Source organism: Amblyomma maculatum, chromosome 1 (genome assembly GCF_055883805.1).
Source record: "Amblyomma maculatum isolate TAMU_Amacu chromosome 1, ASM5588380v1, whole genome shotgun sequence".
Lineage (NCBI taxonomy): Eukaryota > Metazoa > Arthropoda > Arachnida > Ixodida > Ixodidae > Amblyomma > Amblyomma maculatum.
This window is the reverse complement of record NC_139344.1, coordinates 153,896,751-153,921,098: the sequence shown is the minus strand read 5'-3', so window position 1 is coordinate 153,921,098 and position 24,348 is coordinate 153,896,751. Positions and strand designations below refer to the sequence as shown.

General features: G+C 46.7%; 2 protein-coding genes across 14 annotated transcripts in view; one reads left to right on the top strand and one right to left on the bottom strand.

Moving 5' to 3' along the window:
* LOC146204659 (uncharacterized) overlaps window positions 1-24,348 on the top strand; it is a 99,800-nt gene that overhangs the window by 6,303 nt on the left and 69,149 nt on the right. For all 3 annotated transcript variants that reach the window (XM_084589351.1, XM_084589350.1, XM_084589353.1), the window contains exons 2-6: window positions 29-129; window positions 1,656-1,766; window positions 7,047-7,151; window positions 7,982-8,092; window positions 11,939-12,043. In XM_084589351.1, the coding sequence (XP_084445477.1) occupies window positions 108-129; window positions 1,656-1,766; window positions 7,047-7,151; window positions 7,982-8,092; window positions 11,939-12,043 (454 nt within the window). In that variant the 5' untranslated portion in view covers window positions 29-107. The remainder of the gene's footprint in view (window positions 1-28; window positions 130-1,655; window positions 1,767-7,046; window positions 7,152-7,981; window positions 8,093-11,938; window positions 12,044-24,348) is intronic.
* The window catches only part of LOC146204660 (queuosine 5'-phosphate N-glycosylase/hydrolase-like), a 44,529-nt gene continuing 39,959 nt past the window's right edge, over window positions 19,779-24,348 (bottom strand). For 3 of the 11 annotated variants that reach the window (XR_014704005.1, XR_014704009.1, XR_014704010.1), the window contains 2 exons: window positions 20,605-20,771; window positions 19,794-20,212 (listed from right to left, as the gene is read on the bottom strand). Coding sequence is in view for 3 of the 11 variants with exons in the window: in XM_084589367.1 (XP_084445493.1) it covers window positions 20,689-20,771 (83 nt within the window). In the remaining 8 variants the exon portion in view is untranslated. The other 8 variants (XR_014704006.1, XR_014704007.1, XR_014704008.1 and 5 more) reach the window with 7 other exon arrangements.

Genomic DNA, 24,348 nt, shown 5'->3' with positions numbered 1-24,348 from the left:
TCTTTTTTTTTTTTTTTTTTTTTTTCAGAACTAAAAAAAGTATTTGCGGAAGAGCTGCACCAATTTATGTTATTTGAACGAGCTGGAGAGAGGATCTGGTGTGATCTATGGTTGTTCCGTCCAAGCAAGGTGAGAAGAAATTGCTTTCAATCCTCTATACCACGCACTACCTTGGCAATGGAGCCGCTAATGCAGCGCGGAGGAGAGGGTGTTCGTGTTCGCACTATGCATAGTGCGAATGCCTGCGAGAAGGAAAAGTGCATGCGCACCTCTTCTTGTGCTGGGGTGTCAGTACTCCGCTCTTTGCGCGTGTTCTTAACACGGCCAGTCACCGATACCAAACTCCACATTCTTCTGTGCGTTAGGCCATAGCTTATACAGTTCGTTCGGCCGAAAAGCCGTTGGCGTCGTTGTATAGTTGTCGCCACAGCGTATCGGAAATAGCTTTAAAGTGAGCACTGGAGAAATTAGCTAGCCTGAGCGTTGCTGCTGCCCACAGTATATCGCACGCCCGTTGTAGATATTTCAGATTGCAGAAATTCATAGTTTCCACGAGTGACAGGATCTGTGTCTCTCCATTCCAGCAGCAGCGTCTTGGGATGACGTGTAATGTATAGCCTTAAGAACAGACGCCAATCTCGCTGCACACCTGGAATTGGCCACCTATAGGTGCATAGCCTGAAAGACTACAAGACTTATGCTAAATGGGACCCTAAATGGTTAGACACCATCTTGAAAACTGCGCCAAGTACGGTTCCGTGACACGTTTGATACAAAAACATGGGCGTAGTGTGTATGTACTGTATGTGTGTATGTATGTTTGTATCTATGTGCGTGTTTCGTCGCACACCCAGCCTTTCACACACAAAGGGGGTTTGCTTTTAAGCCGTATATATTTTCTTTAACAATCATGGAAGCCCTAGCCATTAGAGAGGGTAGGACGAAAAGTCTTCTTGGCTTCAGCAGGTTTGGGTCATTGGCTCTTAAAACGCATTCTTCTGTGTCCGGGTTGCAGCGAATACCTGCTGTACTTCTCGAATGATGTCCGAAGACAGCCCTGGGGCTTCCCCAATGCACGTCTACTGACCTTTGGTAGATCTTTGGTAGATCGCAGTCGACGAGTATATTGCCATGCACTCCCTATTCGCCGGGTTATACTCATAACACTATTGAAGACTTGCATGAAGCACATTGCATTGCCCAAAATAATTGTCAAAATTGTTATTGCGCTCGTGCAGCTGCTCGCTGAGGCTTCGACAGGCCTGTGCTACACTCTCCTTATAGCATGAAAGAGGAAACAACAACACCTGTTTCGAACATATGCTGTTTGGGGCGGTATGCTATATTTAAGCTTGTTATCTCCAGTGGAGCTAAGGTACTTACAAGATACTTACAAAAGTATCGAGCTGAGTGTTGATACTTTAAAATTTTTATGAGATATAGGCGTGTGCAATTTTAAACGTAATTTTCTCAAGAGGACGGCGACTTTTGCCTGCTGTCAGGCATGATCACCGAAACCGTTTTACTCTAATAAATGTATACTCAGAATAATTAGTGTTTACACTGAGCGCTGAGCTGAGGCTGAGCGCACAATAAAGGCTGCGTTTCTGTTCTGTATTAGAGCCGTCTGTATATTAAACTTGTGCAAACTACAGGTGGTGATGGCAGAGGAAAAGGAGGCCGTCCCCAAGGGGCGCAAATCTCCAGAGAAGTGGAAAGGGGAATTCCCGCAGGCGGTGAACAGCCGGGCCACCAGGCCATGGCGGGTGAGTGAAATGGGCGTAGACCCTGTTATATCTGGCTTTAAACCTGGAAGTGGGTAGAAGCAGCATCATGACTCGTGTAAAAACATCATAAAAATAAACACTCTCTAAAATACAAAGTATAATTCTGGCAAAGATCTTTTTTTTTCTTTTTTAAATTTGGGTACAGTTGGGCACAGTTGGGTACAGTTTGGGGAAGTTGGGGCACGAGATCCCATAGAACCCCGTTTCTGTGCAGGTCTGTATTTCAGTCGGGTCTTGGTTTGGTGTCGCAGCATCTTGTGCGTATGTTTAGGGTTAGCTGGCGCACATTTATGCGCTGCACTGTTCAAATTCTATGGTGATTTTGAATTTCTGTTCTTCTTGACACTGAGAAAAGGCAAACATTTTGCTGAACGTGTGCATGAGACGTCGGCGTGTCCCACGGCGGCAAAGGTGATTTGAAATTGAATTCCAATATCAGTTAGGACTCAACCCTCCAGACCCCGCCGGGGTGGCGCAGTGCTTATGGCGCTCGACTACTGCGCCCAAGGACATTTTACAAGCCCCATTTTCTAGAAACCCTCACCTTAGTGTGAGCAAAAAATCTAATATGCTTCACGAGGAAGTAGTTGACAGGTGACGTGACACGGCACAGATTGGTCAATTAGTGCTCCATTTGGCAGAGACTGCCAGCCATGGTTTTTCCTTTGAGGTAAAAGGGTGTTCTGGGTATGGAACCCATCCGTGGCCCTTTGATCATGATTTAGACGCGCTTCCCCTTGACTATGCAGGCAGTTGGTACGGTTTGCTTCAAGGAAGATTTTGATCTTGCGGGCTCTTTCACATACTATATAACAGTTTTGGACCTCATATGCCTGGGTCCGCCTTGCGGTTTATGCCATCAGGGTTGGGCGAGTGCTGGTGCTTGGCGCCTTAACTGCTGTGTGCTCGTCGGCAAATTTGTATGCACATAGCCAGCGATAGCTTCGCCCCGGGTTATGACGCCACGATACCACACGACATGGCCTAGCCCAGGTTAGGACGGCGTAACTACTGAGTTTTTGGGGCAGCCCGCGAAGCTTTTCAATGCCCTTGTGAATATTAGGCTCCTGGGTGAGGGGATGCGTTGAGATACTCAAAGGAACGGGCTGACAACTCTTTGTAAGGATGAGTCAAGATGCAGTGACCTGCGCGCCTGGCGTCCCATCACGCTCCTGAAAGTCGACTACAAGCTAGTCCTCCTGGTTAGCTTTGCTTTCAGATATTATAGGTCCTTATCAGGCTTTCTTGTTAGTGTCCCGAATCTGTTCTGTCTGCATCGTATACCTCTAAGCGTGGGGCGGCAAGCGGAGGCGGCGGCTCAAGGCGTGCGGCGGCGGAGATGAAAGCGCGGAGCAAAGCTAAAGGAGTGGGAGCTTTCGCAACGCCTTTGCTACGAATGTAAAAGCAGTGGTAGCCGCCCGCGCAATCGGTGCTGGCTACAATCAACTTTTGCGGTTTTGCGCCATCATCGGCCTTCCAAAACCGAAGCACCAGAAGACATTTCATGGAATCGCAAAAAAAGTGCATTCCACGGCCATGAATGCTGCCGTGCAAAATCTGAAGACTGCCCGCGAGATCGAGGCTGGAGTCAGCGGTGCAGATGCCGCTGTTATGTACGATGGCACATGGCAAAAGAGGGGCCATAAGAGTCGGTGGTGTGGGCACTGTTGTGTCCCTCGACAGTGGACTGGGCCTCGATTTTGAAGTGCTGTCAAATTATTGCTTGGCATGCAGTCGGCACAAAATATTGAACAATGAAGGTGTTTCACCGGCCCGGGTGCGAAAAAAATGTGGAGTGCTCGTCGCATGCTGTGGAAAAGGAGGCAGCATTTCGCATTTGGCAAAGAACGCCGTTGTACGAGACACTACGCTTCACTGCATTTTTGAGGGATGGAGACAGTAAGGCGCATACTGCTGTATCCAAGGCTCAGGTGTATGGTGCCATAACCATAGAGGACTGCACTAACAATGTTGCAAAGCGCCTCAGGACAGCCCTTCGGCAACTGCAGACACCACTTCCAGAGAGAAGCTGAAGGACCCCATGATACAGAAACTGCAGGCATACTATCAAATAGCGATAACCAACAACAAGGGCGATGTTCATGCTATGTACTGCAGCATCTGGGCATCGCATATACATTCATGCTGTAGCAATGGGGCTAGTAGCCACAGGTATTGCCCAGAGGGTGCTACATCATGGTGTAAGCACAGGCGAGCTAAAGCCCTTGAACAGCCGTCACCAGACCACACACCCCTCTTGACAAAAGCCCAAGAGAAGGCATTGCTGCTTACAGATAAAAACTCTGCAGAGAGTCTGAACAGCAATATTTGGTTGCTGTGTCCAAAAACAAGGTTAGCGTCTCGGACTGCTGTTGAAACTGCCACAGCCCTTGCGGTCTTGTGGTTCAACAGAGGACACACAAGCTTCGAGCGGGTCCTGGAAGAGCTTGGCATTCTTCTATCTATGGGACTCCTTGTGCTCAGTGACTCCAGTGATGGGACGCGCATCCAAAAGATGTCTACACAGCAGACTGTTGAGGCACGCGCTCACCGCCGAATGGAGGACGCTGCTCGCAAGGACCATGAAGGACTAACATATGGCGCTGGGGCGTTCTAGTGGTTGGGGATGATTGCTGTGCAGCCCATGACCCTCCATGCGAAATTTTGTGCAGTTTTGATCGCATTTTATTGAATACAGAACTCATCTCCACTACGCTGCTATTAATCTTTTCTTTTTGATCGAGGTTTCTCTGCTATTGAAAAGTGGTGTCGTTGTGGGTATGGAACCCATCCGTGGCCCTTGGATCTGGGTTGGTTATAAACTAATGGATTAGATTGTAGACTGATTGGTTATGAATTGGGCGGTGTCTCGAAGCGCTCGTTTCTTGCTTTGCTTATTGAGAGCCTTGTTTTCTGGTGAACCCAGTACCCCAGACTGCAGAGCGGAAAAGCACAGTCAGCGTGGTGTGGCAGCGCGGTGGGGGCCACCACAGCAGACTCAGCCCTACGGAGGGCCGCCTGACGGCGCCGCTGGGCCTTGGTTGTCTTGATTCTGCAGTTTCTGGCTACTGATATTGTTGACTGCTGCAGCAACTTCCATACCCTCTTCAGTCTGGCTCCCTCCCTCTCTCCTCCTCTCCCCTCCCACTGTCTCACCGTTTGTTTCGTCGCACACCCAGCCTTTCGCACACCGAGGGGGTTTGCTTTTAAGCCGTATATATTTTCTTTAACAATCATGGAAGCCCTAGCCATTAGGGAGGGTAGGACGAAAAGTCTTCTTGGCTTCGGGAGGTTTGGGTCATTGGCTCTTAAAACACATTCTTCTGTGTCTGGGTTGCAGCGAGTACCTGCTGTACTTCTCGAATGATGTCCGAGAGCATCAGCACTTGGGGCTGCGGTGATGATGGCATTAACCACCGCAGGTCTTTTCGGAAGACATTGTATGTTAAGTAGCTGGAGAAACAAATCACTGCCGAAATAACTCTCCTGTAATTGAGAGTAGATGCAAGCATGAAATTGGCCTATTACCTGGTCTTTCCTATGAGTTGGCTTCATTTCTCGACTTAAGCACTCTTCAAAACGATCTCGTTTGCTACAATACACGCTTAGTGGCTTCCTCGAAAATGCGGTGGCACACGCCGCGGCTGCCTTGTGAGGTGGAATGTCCACAATTACTTCATCCTTACTCGACCTTGGGCGGGCAAGACACCCCTTCTCTTGCCCTTATGGACTATACTCGGACCAGAATGAGGATATGTTTTTTCTCCTCATATGCACATTTGTGCACATTAATGCACCCGAAGACCTTTCTAGGCTCTTGGTGAAATTCTCGCATTAGTGAGATTTGTCCTCGAGATGTGTCTGGCACAGAGTGTTCTCGCACAGTTAATTGAAAACATTGTTTCCTAGAAACAAAATAACAAAAAACGTTCTCGTCAGAACACCCGCTATTTACAGCTGCACATACCCAGGCAAACAAAATGTGAATAACAGAATCGAACATGTTACGGTTTCGACTTATGCTGTTTGATGAGAGATCATGTTATAAAATGGTAGAAGCACCTTCTTGAGCTTTTCAATGCTCTTTCCTCATCAGTGTGAGGAAACAAAGCAAGGAATACTACATCAAGCTTAATGCAGAATCTGAGGGCAACACCAACAAACTTTGCGGGTTTAAAACTGCAGTTGGCCTTACAGCACTTGCCATTACAAAAACATGACAATAGCAAAAAAAAGCATGGCATCGTGAAATGACTGGTGAACCCTGCGTCTTGCTGGCCCGGAGCAGTCTCCGCCAATTGAAGGACCCGAAGAAGCTGGCTTATTTATTGCTTCCGCAATTATCAGCTGCTGTACATTTTACAATCTTTTGTCACCCAACAAACGGTAGTGACAGAAAATTCTGCGAGCACGTCCAACCAACTACCGGATAAAGCGAAATGCTCGAATTAGGAAAAACCTTGAGGTGTGGTTTGAACGTCCTTTGCAGTTCAAAGTTGGGGATAAAGTACTCCGCTGCTCGCACCCGCTAAGTGATGCCGCAAAGGGGTTTGCCGCCTTTCGCGGCTCACTTACATACAACCACAACTTGAAGCAGACAAACATTGCAAGGTTACAAGCAATTCAGAGGGGAACATTATGCTTCTTTCGGGAAATATTTGAGTGGGCAGCATGATCCTTTTTTTGTGTCTAGTCGGAAATGAGCGTCAGCATTCCTAGAAGCGGCCATCTATCAGTTAGCGCAAATCTTGATGTTTCTTTAAGGGAGCCCTCCCATCTCTTAGAAATTGTCGACATGTCAAATGAACCGAGGATCGCTTCTCTTCTCACGCTTCTATCTACACCTTCTCTGCGCCCAGCTTCTCGAACGCTTCGCCACCAAGCTCGTTATTTTTCCATCCGCGACGGCTTCCTTTACTGCCGAAATTACAGGCGCAGTGTTCCCCGCGCTCGCTGCTTTGGGATGTGTTAGGTACTTCAAGACTGACAGAATACAAATATTCGTAGCATGGGTATACGTCATGTCCAAGGCACAAAAAATTGGGGAACATTTAAGCTGCGCTTAAAGGATCCCTTCGGGAACCTCACTTGCGTACTACCCACGCTGTACTGCTTGCCTGTTCACTAATACCTTCCTTTCGAAAGGATCCCTTGTGGAACCTCACTTGCGTACTACCCACGCTGTACTGCTTGCCTGTTCACTAATACCTTCCTTTCGGTGAGAACTTAAATTTGAGCCTCTACGTATGCAAAATACAGGTCGTGTTGGCAGAGGACGAGGAGGGACAAAGGATTCTCCAGGAAAGTCGACCGACCGGGGAATGCCCGCAGGCATAGGACAGCCGGGCATCCAGGCCATGGCGGGTGAGTGAAAAGGGCGTAGACCCTGTCTCAATCATTTAGTCAACACTACCAATCAAATTATACGAATGCTTCGAGTTAACCATCGAAACTATGGCATTAGGGAGCGAGACTCACTGCAGCTGGCCAACGCATTCATTATCGCTAGCATTACCTACGGCACGCCATACCTTCCGCTTTACAAGCAGGAGCTCAATCAGAACACTCTTGTTAGAAAAGCAGTCAAGACAGCCCTGGGGCTTCCCCAATGCACGTCTACTAACCTTTGGCAGATCTTTGGTAGATCGCAGTCGACAGAGTATATTGCCATGCACTCCCTATTCGCCGGGTTATACTCATAACACCATTGAAGACTTGCATGAAGCACATTGCAATGCCCAAAATAATTGTCAACATTGTTATTGCGCTCATGCAGCTGCTCGCTGAGGCTTCGACAGGCCTGTGCTACACTCTCCTTATAGCATGAAAGAGGAAACAACAACACCTGTTTCGAACATATGCTGTTTTGGGGCGGTATGCTATGTTTAAGCTTGTTATCTCCAGTGGAGGTAAGGCACTTACAAGATACTTACAAGAGTATCGATCTGAGTGTTGATACTTTGAAATTTGTATGAGATATAGGCGTGTGCAATTTTAAACGTAATTTTCTCAAGAGGACGGCGACTTTTGCCTGCCGTCAGGCATGATCACCGAAACAGTTTTACTCTAATGAATGTATACTCAGAATTATTAGTGTTTACACTGAGCGCTGAGCTGAGGCTGAGCGCACAATAAAGGCTGCGTTTCTGTTCTGTATTAGAGCCGTCTGTATATTAAACTTGTGCAAACTACAGGTGGTGATGGCAGAGGAAAAAGAGGCCGTCCCCAAGGGGCGCAAATCTCCAGAGAAGTGGAAAGGGGAATTCCCGCAGGCGGTGAACAGCCGGGCCACCAGGCCATGGCGGGTGAGTGAAATGGGCGTAGACCCTGTTATATCTGGCTTTAAACCTGGAAGTGGGTAGAAGCAGCATCATGACTCGTGTAAAAACATCATAAAAATAAACACTCTCCGCTAAAATACAAAGTATAATTCTGGGCACAGTTGGGTACAGTTTGGGGAAGTTGGGGCACGAGGTCCCATAGAACCCCGTTTCTGTGCAGGTCTGTATTTCAGTCGGGTCTTGGTTTGGTGTCGCAGCATCTTGTGCGTATGTTTAGGGTTAGCTGGCGCACATTTATGCGCTGCACAGTTCAAATTCTATGGTGATTTTGAATTTCTGTTCTTCTTGACACTGAGAAAATGCAAACATTTTGCTGAACGTGTGCATGAGACGTCTGCGTGTCCCACGGCGGCAAAGGTGATTTGAAATTGAATTCCAATATCAGTTAGGACTCAATCCTCCAGACCCCGCCGGGGTGGCGCAGTGCTTACGGCGCTCAACTACTGCGCCCAAGGATATTTTACAAGCCCCATTTTCTAGAAACCCTCACCTTAGCGTGAGCAAAAAATTTTTAATATGCTTCACGAGGAAGTAGTTGACAGGTGACGTGACACAGCACAGATTGGTCAATTAGTGCTCCATTTGGCAGAGACTGCCAGCCATGGTTTTTCCTTTGAGATAAAAGGGTGTTCTGGGTATGGAACCCATCCGTGGCCCTTGGATCATGATTTAGACACGCTTCCCCTAGACTATGCAGGCAGTTGGTACGGTTTGCTTCAAGGAAGATTTTGATCTGTTTTGCGGGCTCTTTCACATACTATATAACAGTTTTGGACCTCATATGCCTGGGTCCGCCTTGCGGCTGATGCCATCAGCCCAAGGGAAGGCATTGCTGCCAACATATAAGTGGCTTACAGATAAAAACTGTTGGCTCGTTGTGTTTGAGCCAAGACTCAAAACTCTGCAGAGAGTCTGAACAGCAAAATTTGGTTGCTGTGTCCAAAAACGAGGTTAGCGTCTCGGACTGCTGTTGAACTGCCACAGCCCTTGCGGTCTTGTGGTTCAACAGGGGACACACAAGCTTCGAGCCAGTCCTGGAAGAGCTTGGCATTCTTCTATCTGTGGGACTCCTTGTGCTCAGCGACTCCAGTGATGGGACGCGCATCCAAAAGATGTCTACACAGCAGACTGCTGAGGCACGCGCTCACCACCGAATGGAGGACGCTGTTCGCAAGGACCATGAAGGACTAACATATGGCGCTGGGGCGTTCTAGTGGTTGGGGATGATTGCTGTGCAGCCCATGACCCTCCATGCGAAATTTTGTGCAGTTTTGATCGCATTTTATTGAATACAGAACTCGTCTCCACTACGCTGCTATTAATCTTTTCTTTTTGATCGAGGTTTCTCTGCTATTGAATAGTGGTTCCATTTCAAGTTTGTGCGTCAGGGCATGATATGGAGTTAAGGGGAAATTTAAACCCATTCTCACAGGATGATATGCTGGATGAAGTACAGGCAATTTGCAAGTCATCAACGTAAAGTGAATACATAACAGACTCTGGGATTGCTTTCCTGGGCGGCAATCACATCTAGCGGGAGACATAGTGCTGTATGTGTTCCTGATGCAAAGGATCCCTTTGGGAGTCCAATGCTGCAATGATTCTCTCATGGAGTGCTTTAATGAGGTGCCCAATAGAGGTTACAGTCCGGTGTGATCGTACATAGGACAGTGACCGTCCACCCAGAAGGAGCGGGTATCGAGTCATTCGTTTCCTTGTAAAAGCCATAGCAACACTCTTTTCTGGTGAGAGGCAAAAAGCCCGGGGAGCCAGGTACATTGAGATGTGCATTAACGCTCCATTTGGCAGAGACTGACGACGCCGCTGGGCTTTGGTTGTCTTGATTGTGCAGTTTCTTGGCTACTGATATTGTTGGCTGCTGACTCAGCCCTACGGAGGGCCGCCTGACGGCGCCGCTGGGCCTTGGTTGTCTTGATTGTGCAGTTTCTGGCTACTGATATTGTTGACTGCTGCAGCAACTTCCATACCCTCTTCAGTCTGGCTCCCTCCCTCTCTCCTCCTCTCCCCTCCCACTGTCTCACCGTTTGTTTCGTCGCACACCCAGCCTTTCGCACACCGAGGGGGTTTGCTTTTAAGCCGTATATATTTTCTTTATTGGCCCTAGCCATTAGGGAGGGTAGGACGAAAAGTCTTCTTGGCTTCAGCAGGTTTGGGTCATTGGCTCTTAAAACACATTCTTCTGTGTCTGGGTTGCAGCGAGTACCTGCTGTACTTCTCGAATGATGTCCGAGAGCATCAGCACTTGGGGCTGCGGTGATGATGGCATTAACCGCCGCAGGTCTTTTCGGAAGACATCGTATGTTAAGTAGCTGGAGAAACAAATCGCTGCCGAAATAACTCTCCTGTAATTGAGAGTAGATGCAAGCATGAAATTGGCCTATTACCTGGTCTTTCCTGGGAGTTGGCTTCATTTTTCGACTTAAGCACTCTTCAAAACGATCTCGTTTGCTACAATACACGCTTAGTGGCTTCCTCGAAAATGCGGCGGCACACGCCGCGGCTGCCTTGTGAGGTGGAATGTCCACAATTACTACATCCTTACTCGACCTTGGGTGGGCAAGACACCCCTTCTCTTGCCCTTATGGACTATACTCGGACCAGAATCAGGATATGGTTTTTCTCCTCATATGCACATTTGTGCACATTCATGCACCCGAAGACCTTTCTAGGCTCTTGGTGAAATTCTCGCATTAGTGAGATTTGTCCGCGAGATGTGTCTGGCACAAAGTGTTGTCGCACAGTTAATTGAAAACATTGTTTCTTAGAAACAAAATAACAAGAAACGTTCTCGTCAAAACACCCGCTATTTACAGCTGCGCATACCCAGGCAAACAAAATGTGAATAACAGAATCGAACATGTTACGGTTTTGACTTATGCTGTTTGATGCGAGATCATGTTATAAAATGGTAGAAGCACCTTCTTGAGCTTTCCAATGCTCTTTCCTCATCAGTGTGAGTAAACAAAGCAAGGAATACTACATCAAGCTTAATGCAGAATCTGTGGGCAACACCAACAAACTTTGCGGGTTTAAAACTGCAGTTGGCCTTACAGCACTTGCCATTACAAAAACAAGACAATAGCAAAAAAAAAAAGAAAGCATGGCCGAAAGATCGTGAAATGACCGGCGAACCCTGCGTCTTGCTGGCCCGGAGCTGTCTCCGCCAATTCACCCAACAAACGGTAGTGACAGAAAATTCTGCGAGCACGTCCAACCAACTATGGGATAAAGCGAAATGCTCGAATTAGGAAAAACTTTGAGGTGTGGTTTGAACGTCCTTTGCAGTTCGAAGTTGGGGATAAAGTACTCCGCCGCTCGCACCCGCTAAGTGATGCCGCAAAAGGGTTTGCCGCCTCTCTCGCTCCTTGGACTGTCCTTTCGCGGAAATGAGCGTCAGCATTCCTAGAAGCAGCCATCTATCAATTAGCGCAAATGAACCAAGGATCGCTTCTCTTCTCACGCTTCTATATACACCTTCTCTGTGCCACCTTCTGCCGCCAAGCTCGTTATTTTTCCATCCGCGACGGCATCCTTTACAGCCGAAATTACAGGCGCAGTGTTCCCGCGCTCGCTGCTTTGGGATGTGTTAGGTAGCATGGGTATACGAAGAACTTTGACAAAATTCTTCATGTCCAAGGCACAAAAAATTGGGGAACATTTAAGCTGCGCTTAAAGGATCCCTTGTGGAACCTCACTTGCGTACTACCCACGCTGTACTGGTTGCCTGTTCACTAATACCTTCCTTTCGGTGAGAACTTAAATTTGAGCCTCTACGTATGCAAAATACAGGTCGTGTTGGCAGAGGACGAGGAGGGACAAAGGATTCTCCAGGAAAGTCGGCCGACCGGGGAATGCCCGCAGGCATAGGACAGCCGGGCATCCAGGCCATGGTGGGTGAGTGAAAAGGGCGTAGACCCTGTCTCAATCATTTAGTCAACACTACCGATCAAATTATACGAATGCTTCAACGAGTTAAACATCGAAACTACGGCGTTAGGGAGCGAGACGCACTGCAGCTGGTCAACGCCTTCATTATCGCTCGCATTACCTACGGCATGCCATACCTTCCGCTTTACAAGCAGGAGCTCACCAGAACACTCTTGTTAGAAAAGCAGTCAAGACAGCCCTAGGGCTTCCCCAATGCATGTCTACTAACCTTTGGCAGATCTTTGGTAGATCGCAGTCGACAGAGTATATTGCCATGCACTCCCTATTCGCCGGGTTATACTCATAACACCATTGAAGACTTGCATGAAGCACATTGCAATGCCCAAAATAATTGTCAGCATTGTTATTGCGCTCGTGTAGCTGCTCGCTGAGGCTTCGACAGGCCTGTGCTACACTCTCCTTATAGCATGAAAGAGGAAACAACAACACCTGTTTCGAACATATGCTGCTTGGGGCTGTATGCTATATTTAAGCTTGTTATCTCCAGTGGAGGTGAGGTACTTACAAGATACTTACAAGAGTATCGATCTGAGTGTTGCTACTTTGAAATTTGTAGATATAGGCGTGTGCAATTTTAAACGTAATTTTCTCAAGAGGACGGCGACTTTTGCCTGCTGTCAGGCATGATCACCGAAACCGTTTTACTCTAATAAATGTATACTCAGAATAATTAGTGTTTACACTGAGCGCTGAGCTGAGGCTGAGCGCACAATAAAGGCTGCGTTTCTGTTCTGTATTAGAGCCGTCTGTATATTAAACTTGTGCAAACTACAGGTCGTGATGGCAGAGGAAAAGGAGGCCGTCCCCGATGGGCGCAAATCTCCAGAGAAGTGGAAAAGGCAGGCGTTGAACAGCCGGGCCACCAGGCCATGGCGGGTGAGTGAAATGGGCGTAGACCCTGTTATATCTGGCTTTAAACCTGGAAGTGGGTAGAAGCAGCATCATGACTCGTATTCGTCATGCGATTCTTTTGTCGACATGCCAAATGAACCAAGGCAAGAGCCTTGGATCGCTTCTCTTCTTGCGCTTCTATGTAACCTTCTCTGCGCCCAGCTTCTCGATCGCTTCACCGCCAAGCTCGTTATTTTTCCATCCGCGACGGCATGCTTTACCGCAGAAATTACCTTTCCGACGGACGCAATTTGTACTTAGGCATAGTATCCTTCGCGCTTGCTGCTTTAGGATGTAAGTGACTGCGCGCGCAGTATTCCAAAGCTTGAGCAGATTCGCTCTACATTACAGCAGTTCATAGCCTCTGCAGAACCGAACGTGATGTGAAAGTCGCCGCCTTCGTTTCGGTGTGAAGTGGCTCATTCTGTGTGCACCACATATATAATTCAAAATCCACAAAATGAATGCGCTGGCACCCAGCATGCCGCATCGCTCAATCATGAATTTTCATGCATGTATACTTTTCGTCGTTGCAACTCACGAGTGCCTCGCGGCACGCATGTTTACAGGCCAGCTTGCAATCTAGTGATTTTCAACGATACAGTCAGTAAGGTATACGAAGAACTTCGACAAAATCCTTCATGTACAAAGGCCAAGGCACAAAAAATTGGGGAACATTTAAGCTGTGCTTAAAGGATGCCTTGTGGAACCTCACTTGCATACTACCCACGCTGTACTGCTTGCCTATTCACTAATACCTTCCTTTCGGTGAGAACTTAAATTTGAGCCTCTACATATGCAAACTACAGGTCTTGCTGTCTGAGGACAAGGAGGGACAAAGGACAGGGGAATGCCCGCAGGCACAATACAGCCGGGCATCCAGGACATGGCGGGTGAGTGAAAAGGGTGTAGACCCTGTCTCAATCATTTAGTCAACACTACCGATCAAATTATACGAATGCTTCAACATCGAAACTACGGCATTAGGGAGCGAGACTCACTGCAGCTGGTCAACGCATCCATTATCGCCTGCATTACCTATGGCACGCCATACCTTCCGCTTCGTAAGCAGCTCAACCCCGGGGAGCCAGGTACATTGAGATGTGCAACGCTCCATTTGGCAGAGACTGCCAACCATGGTTTTTCCTTTCGGGTGGAAGGGTGTTGTGGGTATGGAACCCATCCGTGGCCCTTGGATCATAATTTAGACACTCTTCCCTTGGACTATGCAGGCAGTTGCTATGGTTTGCTTCAAGGATGATTTCGATCTGTTTTGCTGGCTCTTTCACATACTGTAACAGTGCTTGGCGCCTTAACCGCTGTGTGCTCGTCGGCAAATTTGTATGCACATAGCCAACTTACGCCAGGAGCATAAAGCCCAGTTCTCAAATATGCCTTCAAGTTGATTGCTGTTGGCTGTTTCAGCAAAACATGATGTTCATTGCGTTAATATCTCGCAGTCGACAGAGTATATTGCCATGCACTCCCTTTTCGCCGGGTTATACGACTCCACGAGACCACATGACATGGCCTAGCCCAGGTTAGAACGGCGGAACTTAGTTTTATAATTTCTTGGGGCAGCTCGCGAAGCCTTTCACCGCCCTTGTGAATATTGGGCTCCTGGGTGAGGGGATGCTTTAAAATACTAGAAGGAATGACTACGAGCTCATAGCCAACACTAGTCCTCCCGATTAGCTTTCCTTTCAAATATTATAGGTCCTTATCAGGCTTGTTGTGTTCCGGGTCATCCCACCCAACTCCATGGTTTCGCCCTCTGGGACCTCTTCCTTTGGGCTCAGCACAGAAATTTTAGGGTATTCTATGTTCCTTTGATGAGGAAAAGGCATTCGACGTGGTTAGTCATCTTGACCTTTTCCAAGTCCTGGAGGCAGCTGGTATAGACTGATTTCCAGCGCATGGTAAGAGTTCTGTATGCCAGCCCAGTTTCAGCCGCCACTGTGTTCGGTAGTATCGATGTGGGCCATGGAGTTCGGCAGGAATGTGCTCTATCTCCTGCTCTCTACGTGCTCGCGTTTGAACCTCTTACAAAGGCTCTCTCGGGATAGTTGGATAGCTGATTTTCCTTTACCGCCAGCTACTATCTTTGCCTATGCAGACGATCTAATCATTGTCGTCATGACCAGACCACGACCAGGACGAATCGTTTTGTTGAACCGTCTGAACTCTGGTTGAATGAATGCAACAAAGATTATGCAATTATGAAAGTTAACAGCCTCTGCAATGACATGGGTCAATTCTGGGCAACAAGATCGCCCCTACGTGGAGGATTATGCAAAACAGGTCTTATGTAGTGGTAGGATGCAACCCTGACACCGGCCTTTGTAAGGCACATGCCATTTTCGCACGTGATAGTCAGGACAGTATACCCTAGCACACAATGTAAGGCTTGCGATTTCGGCAGTTTTATATAATATAGCTTTAAAGATCAAGTTCTTGTAAGATCGATTTTGACAACATTGACTTCCTTTCTCTCTTGCAGTCTGGGTGTCTTTCTTGGAAGCCAATGTTGGAAGATTTGAGTCTGCACTGGCGTCGTCAACTCAGCGGATTCCAAGCCGGCTACGACAGAGGTGAGAACATGCAGTTACCAGCAAATATGGGCAGGAATAAAAAGGGAAACTGACACAAAGCAAATATCTTTTATAGCTCCAGTGCAGACATAGAAGTGCAAAATGTTTCCGCATGTTAAGCCTAGGTAGACAGGATAGGCTGTGACCATCAGTACAGTCAGAGCTGGAACAGCAACAGGTGGAACAGCCCTATGGGGTAAACATTATAGAGTACCCACCGGTAGATAGGGCACTAAGTGCCAAGACAACGCCTGGAGCTGCTTAGAACCAGAAATTAGAATCACCAGTCCCTCCTCGTTTATTTCGATTGGCTAACCTTTTCTTATTTAACAACCCTCATTTTTCAACTCCCGTTAAGGTCGCTGCAGTATACAGTTGCCTCCACGTATTCCATTCCCTTACGAATGCCGCGAGGGCTATCGGACGGTGGCAACAGCGGCGTTGCATCTTTGCATGCTTCGAGGACAAAGGGCAAAAAGCGCAAAGAAATAATTTCGTGACTAAGCAGTGTATCAAATGCAGAGATGTTTTTCGTCAATATTTGGAAGCGTGGAGCCTCTCAAAAGTACAAATTTCAGTACAAATGAGCCCCTAGTTGATGAGGGAGAATTTTCTGGTCGAGATAATAAATGCTCTTGGTTCCTTTCTCTCGTGCAGTCTGGGTGTCTTTCTTGGAAGCCAATGTTGGAAGATTTGAGTCTGCACTGGCGTCGTCAACTCAGCGGATTCCAAGCCGGCTACGACAGAGGTGAGAACATGCAGTTACCAGCAAAAGGGAAACTGACGCAAAGCAAATATCATCTTTTATAGCTCCAGTGCAGACATAGAAGTGCAAAATGTTTCCGCATGTTAAGCTTAGGTAGACAGGATAGGCTGTGACCATCAGTGCAGTCATAGCTGGAACAGCAACAGGTGGAACAGCCCTATGGGGTAAGCATTATAGAGTACCCACCGGTAGATAGGGCACTAAGTGCCAAGACAACGCCTGGAGCTGCTTAGAACAAGAAATTAGAATCGCCAGTCCCTCCTCACTTATTTCGATCGGCTAACCTTTTCTTTATTAACAACCCTAATTTTTCAACTCCCACTGGGCCTTAGGGCCATAAATAACATTTTTCATAATGTTATTTATGGAATTGGCCACCTATAGGTGCATAAGACTTATGCTAAATGTGACCCTAAATGGTTAGACACTGTGCCAAGTACGGTTTAGTGACACGTTTGCTACAAAAACATGTGCGTAGTATGTCAGAGGACTGTTTTTCTGCTTTTAGGTTAACGACTGTCTTTTCGGGCAACCGAGCTTTACGTGCTATGCGTAAAGTCTGGGCATTCAATGAATGCGTGCAAGCAATTTATCAGGACGGGTTGTTCGGCTGTCGCCAGATGCTGAATTCTCATTCGCTTCAGCGGAGGGTAAACCTATAGCATCTGGATAATATCTTCGTCACATCAATGGTTACACACAGGAGGCTCCGGGTGGGTATGTGTCGAGGCCAATTAAGATTAATGACCAGAAGAAGAGCAGGCACGGCGTAAACCTAGGAGACGCAACCTTGTCTACACGGGCATGAGTACGGGAAAGTGTTACCGCAAATATATGGACGAGGACAATGGAGGTGTTCTTTCTTGATGAAGGAATGTACAATCGTCAATGCGTAGGATAGGGTGCTCACGTGAGTTGTAGAATCTGCGGTGCATTGTGAACTGATGAAGGCACGTGGGTCAAATGGCGTGTGGGATTCAAGCTTCAACACAGTGTATGTATTGTAATATTTCTCGCCTTTGACGAACGCATCGGAGTAGACGTGCTGCTTGGTGGGCGGCTGTATGGACTATGTGGTCTGTAGGAAGCAAGGTAGCAGCCAATACAAAGCGAACGCATCTTGGATAGCAACCCGCTTAGCACAGAAGGAAAATGGAGGTTACGCGAATTGAAACCTAGACATCCAAGTGTAGGGTTCTATATGGACAGTAAACTGCTGTCACCTTACAGCCCTGGATGGTAGCATTCGCGAAGAGACTGTGCCGCATAATATGGGTTTGGTCAACGAAGATCGGTATAGGGTCGATAAAGTTTGGTAAAGTTCGTGCAGGAAGGAATAGTATGGCGGTGAGTGTATGTGCGATTGATCATAAGTACATTGCGCCAGTGCAGAGCAGCCACCTTAAGGCTACGAGTATCACCATCACTGCTGCACCAGCTCATCTAGTGTGTGGAGCTGAGCATTCTCTTCATGTGCCACAATCCATATTATGTGGAGAGCGAAAGTGATGGTTCTCATAGCCTCTCGACTGACTGAGTCCTGATGATCTCACTGAGTGATCTTTATATGCTGGAACGGCTCATGGTGAATGAGGCACTGTTGTAGATCCACGTTCACACAATGTGCGAATTGGGGGTGAGCGTTACCGGGCTTGAAAACAATGCGCCTGATCAAGGCAATGTTTGCATCCCCTGCACATGGCCCTTTTTTCGACAGGTGGATTGACTACACCCGAAATTTAACTTTCCACTATTCTTAAACTGAAGTACCGATTGTTGACACTTTCATAACTGTGGCATCAGAGCTCAAAGTCAGCATCTTTCTTCTTTTTTTTCAGGCTGAAACAGCTCAGCGGCTGTTAAAAATAATAGAACTGAAAAAAGCCTTTGCGGAAAAGCTACACCAAGTTCTACGTGAGACGCAGGATCGGATCCAAAGGTCGTGAGCCACCGAAGAGGCCAAGATGACCAGAAGATGACCATCATAGCTACATTCCCTTTCCATCTTCAGGAAGGGCTCCATTTTTTTCTAATCATGCACATGCCCAAAGCCTTTTTTTGTTTGCTTTAAGCAAGCAAATCTGTTTGCATATTAAAATTGTGAGACTGGCAACTCTGTCCTCATATTAAATAATAATGATTTCACAAATATGGCAGGAAAATAAAATGGGAAAGTTCTAGTAAGGCCTTATATATAATCGCATATTGAAGCAAAAGCTTACTGCGCCGTGGATTACCCCAGGTCAACCCAGGAGTGCCAGTGTCATGAGCCAGAGGTCAGTGTGGCTATATAGCTTAACCAAGGGACCACCTAGGTTGTACCACCACTTGATATTCACCCTTGATCTTTCAGGGCAGATACAGCCCTACGTATTCCCTCTTGTATTTTGCGGATTCTTCAACTCTATAGTCTTGACAATTCTTGCTTTGTCGGCAAGCTTAATACATCTTACATTTGCCATCAACTCCATAAAAAGCACCTTTTTTGGGGAGAAAATATTTGCGATTCAGTGAATTTGTATGTTGTGAGACTGGCGTCTCACAGCGTCTCGTTCATGTCGCGTTTTTGCTGCTCCGCAACCCTGCCAGCGGTGTTCTCCGCGCTGCGCAACGCCGCGACCCCAGATTTTTCTATAAGATTCGCACTGAGATGATGTCCAGCCCGTAGTGATGTCTCCTTTGTTTTTCTTCCGGACTACTTTCGTAGCTTTCGCTGTGTTGCACCCGATGTATGAAACGGAGTATATGAAATGTGGATTTAATAGCTTGGTCCAATGTCTAGCACTGCCAGTAGTTTGGGCACAGAAGGATAGAATTGCCAGCTGCAGGCCACAGCTTCAGCGCGAGAGATAGGTGCCACAGTCGAGCGATGGAGATGCCGTGACGCTGTCTGTTCTGAAATTTGTGCCGATGCTTGCCGCTGGCTCAAACACCCAGGAGCGTGCAAAACTTACGGTGACCCGCGGTGCTTTTGTCTAATGCCGCAAACAAACAAGCAAACTAAAAAGCAAAGAAGTGTCTTTGCGCAGACGGCGCAGAGCAGTACTGTGTCGTATGCATGCCCATTTCCAGGCGCTGACGTCACACCTGCTGCCTTACATTCCATGAAGGATCCCGCTGTACATTACACGGAAACTTGGTATACTGAACAAATATCCAAAAATATTGAGAAAACACCACAATTCAGGTTATTTTGGAGCGGATGGCTGTATTTTTGACGTTTTCTGAGCGGCCGCCGGGTCAGAGGCAGCGCGCTCCAGACTGAGCCGGCGGGTGGCCTCTGACCCGGCGGGTGTGACGTCACAACTACCCTCGGCAACGTCGTGGCCCTGCGATCCTGCCGCCCCCGCGTCGCGCCGTGCACAATTATGCGAAGTGTCAATGCTGCACATGAGGGAGATCGAGGAGGACACGATGGCATCGCCACATTCCTGGCATGGTGGCGAAATGTGAAATGATGGGGCGTCGCCGGAGCAGACGCTCCGCTAGCTTCCAGTGCACATGCGTCGATCGAGTAAGTAGCATTGTGTCATGGGCAGCCACAATAGTAGGCGGAGCGCCAAAAGATAAGGCTGATGTGTGAAATTTCGCAGATTCCTTTGGAAGCGTCTCGGCAAGACCTGTTTTCAAACCTGTTTTCCCCTTTATTCGTAAACTCAGAAATGTGCTGACAGTTGACTGCTTAGAGAGGCATCAAGAATACAATGGTATAACGCCATGCAAGGATAGAAGATTATCCTGCTCTTTGCTCCCCGCCACAGGTGCCTTTTCTCAGAATCGTTGCCATCTTTTGCTCCTCAATCTCTCCACGGACGGTCCTCGTTTTTCATCATGTTCACCGAAGGCTGGAAGGCTGGAAATGATCTTCTAGAAACAGGTATATAAATAGAAGGAAAAATTTTTATTACCAAGTGACCGAAAACCAAGTGACTCGACCCATCTAGACTGGTTTCCTTGGAATTAAGGCAATTACATATGCATAATTGAAAGGTTATTTGCAAAAACATAGTACATGCAAGGATGGAATTTTGGCCTCTTTGCTAACATGGCATGTAAGAACACCTTGTCCTAAATATGAAGAGAATTCAGATTTCATAATGCTCAAATGAGGTTTATGTTAATTTGCATAAAAGAGGAAATGACTATATGAAACTGGCCTACATGACCATCATTATGCCCTCATAGTGATGAAATTATATATTTGAGCTTCTCAACATGCCTCCAGAATAAACAGGACATAGGGAACTGCTGTACAATACCAAAAGAGACGCAAGAAGTATGGTTGGCACATCAATGTTGCACGTAGTGGAACGCGGTGGAAAGGGACATGCTTGTCAACATCATCAGCATGTCTGCGGTAGTCCCAAAGCACAGAATTGATTTCTCCAAAAGACAGCTTTCGTTCCTTCGGCTTTTCTCGGATCAGCTGCAAAAAATCAGAATTGATTTCCAAACTTCCTGAGCATGGATAATTTTTCTGCAAAAAGGATACAGTTTTGATGCATGCACGACTTAGAAAGCACATGCAAATTGAAATTCGGCATAAGAAACACATGAACAGCAATGAACTTTTGCAACAGTCAGATATTTAATAAAAACAGAATTCTAACCAGTGACAATCACCAAGTGAACTTGCTGTTGCCACCACCGAGTTGTTCTATAGAGTACTTTATGAACATAAAACAGCCCTAATAAATGGTTTTCATGTCTGATACACTGCCATCACCACTTCGAGACAATATGGCCCATCATCATAATGTTCATTAGAGTTCTCTCACAGCCCCTTTTTGCAGGCACTGAAGTAACACATGATGAAAATGCTTTATCTGTTTACACACTAACACCTTCAAAATAATCCTTTGCATAGCAATAAAATGCTCCCAGCATGTGTAAGTGAAGGCTTCTTGAAGCCCATCAAGCATTTGATAGTGTGGGTCGGCAGCCAGCAGCGCTCGCCCATGCTCGTAAAAGGAGTGCGGATTTTAGGAAAACAAGGCACGCAACCACCCGTCCTTTAGATTTACTGGCATTGGTTTGCATGCTTTTTGCTTTGTATCGCACTCATGGGCCTGATATTTTTGTCATCATCAGCCTGACTATATCCACTGCAGGGCGAAGGCCTCTCCCATAATTAACCCGGTCCTGTGCTAGTTGTTACCAGTTTGCTACCTAAGCGACCATCTGTTATCCTCTCTTCGCACTACATGTCCTACCCATGCCCATTTCTTCTTATTGATTTCGACTTGTGTACCCCTTGCCTAATGACAGCTTCGCGTTTCTTATCGCCTTTTCAACAGTGTGCACATGTCTTATACGAGTGTCAGACAGGCATATTTAGTGTCAAGCCCATGCAGATGCTAGATTCGTGCTCTGACCTCCAGTACTTTTGAATGAATTGCGACACAGCCTGGTTCATCTTGACTCTAGGATTAAGCTGGTCAAATAGAGCACTGACAGCTTCCTGCCCAGTAGGTTGCCGTTGACTTAGTGCACATCAACTCTGGCTAAGCAACCAGGCATAACTGTACCGGCACTCTGCAGGAAATCTCGAGGAATATAAGGGATTTCTGATGCTTCAAATATTGGTAAATTAGTAGTATAATGATTTTTTTTTACAAAGCTATGAATCAGTCGCTGTGAAGACATTGTAAAAAAACTGTGCATGGCACTGTCATGTTATGGCAAGGAATTTAGAGTCTGAAGATTTCTTTGTCACGAGAATTATCGAGCAGTGACTCAATCTTACGCGAAGCAAAATATTGGGGTTGCTTGCAAAACAGGTGCCGAATATAAAACTCTCCCGAAAGAAATGAAGTTCAACCTATCATGCGACTGTAAAGATGTATTTATTCCCAAACTAATAGTTAAGCCTGTATGAAGCCATTTTACTCCCCTTGTCAGAAGCATAGACTTTGCCTGATATTTTTGTCATCATCAGCCCGACTATATCCACTGCAGGGCGAAGGCCTCTCCCGTAATTAACCCGGTCCTGTGCTAGTTGTTTAGAAATATATGTTTTTGAAAGTTCGAGCGTTTCATAAAGCAAAATTTGATCACTGTCCTGTCATGGATGTGCAGAAGCCTTCATCAGCAAAAAAAAAAAAAAAAAGCATATGGGGTGTAATGCGCCGAAGTGACATCGGTTATGATGGATGATGTATTGGCGGGCTTCGGTGTCATTGACCACTTAGGGTTGTTTAATGTGCAGTCAAATCCCATATCAGAGGAGCGCCTTGCGAAACGGCCAAGATTGAACCCCGCCCCCTCCCCGTTCTCGAATTAAGCAGCTGAGCGACCTACCATTGAAGCACTGCGATGAAAAGGCAGAGTGGCCTGTTCAAACTGCATTCTGCTATACAGCAGTCTGCGGTTGCATGCTTCAGTAGCTGTGGTATTTTTTTGGTTTCACGGTGCCTAACGACAGCATCACCTCGTCCTGCACGTAAAAGGATCTCAAGCGCCGAAGATCAACTGATGATGCCCTTATCCAGTATGACATAATCGATATAGACAAGTATTTTTCTTTAATGGGGCGTGGGATGATAACCTGTTCACATTTTTTTTGTAAGAGGCAGACATGTAAGCAAAAGTGCACCGGAACCAGGAAACAATAAAAAAACACTTGTACATGCTGCACACACACACATAAATCACACACTGCGTAGGGTTCACCGCTACGCCGCAAGGTGGTGACTCTGCTCATCTCCAGGCCAATAGCAACAGTTGCACAGCTCCCGATGCACATAGGATGATGCCTTTTTACAAACTAAATGACAAAGGTAATCCAGCTTCTAGTGCTTCTAGAACTCTGCGTGCAGCCCTATGCTGCCCTCTGTTGGTGTGTTACAAAACTTCACCTCAAAATCAGGGGTTCTCGCAATGCTCACAACACACTATCACTCAGGTTATAAGAAAAACAGGAAAGCACCATGAATTGAGCAGCAGCAGAAATAAGAATCAAGAACACAAGTAATCTGCATTCAAATGTTTGCAATGCTTTCCTCAGATTCACGTCACTTGACAACATAGCCTACACCAGCAGCAGTGTACTTCGCCCATGAGCACAGTATCTCTGCGTGTCATCATAGAAGAATGAGGGAACCTTTTGAAGACAACACTCGCAGAGCCAGAAGTGCAATGGCCTTGGTTGTCCAGTAAGTGAGGCAAAACAGAAACTGACCTTCCTCTTTAATGGCACGCAGAAAATAGGACACCAATGGTGGAGTTATGTCGTTGGTGGGGATGAATTATCTAAAAGCAATGTGCTCATAATAAAGGAAACATTTCAAGCTTTCATCTTAACGTAACACTTTTCAATTCCACCATTTACTAAAAAATGTTATAGACCAGGAGACGAAACTTGCTGAACACCTCTCCACACCTGATATTAAAGACAGGGCCTTCATAATACGAGTGCTTCTCCATGGCTGTATGGTGCATGTGCAAATGTGCATGTGTGTTCAGCCTTCAAATATAGACTGAACGCAAATTGGCAAACAATACTGCCGACGCAAAAACTTACAAGACGCTTAACTATCCTTAACAGTTGAAGTGAAAGCACTGCCGCATGGAAAGTATGCACTGCTGCTAAGTAATGGTCTTATTTGTTCACTAATTAGCAGTGTTAATATCAATCGTAAGATTAGTACTACTTAGAGGAACTGCTTAGTAATGCTAATGTATGGCAGCTGTCCACTCTACAGTAGGTATAAGATGGTCATATAAGACCTCTAAACTATTGCACTAAACGAACACTTTTCACTCCTCAGTGTATAGGTAGCGTGCTCCGGCTTGTGCACAAAAGGATAGCAGTTCGATTCTGCTTGACACTTTCTTTTTCCTCAGGGTGAAAGTGCTTTTCTAAAGGCACTTCATAATGTTTGGCAGCAGTTGCAACCCCATGGATGATAAAACCTCGCAGAACTTCTTGCCTGAGCACCTGCAAACTCAGCCATGTCACTTAATAGTTCTGGCAGATGCAGGATGCTACTGTGTTTTTCTTG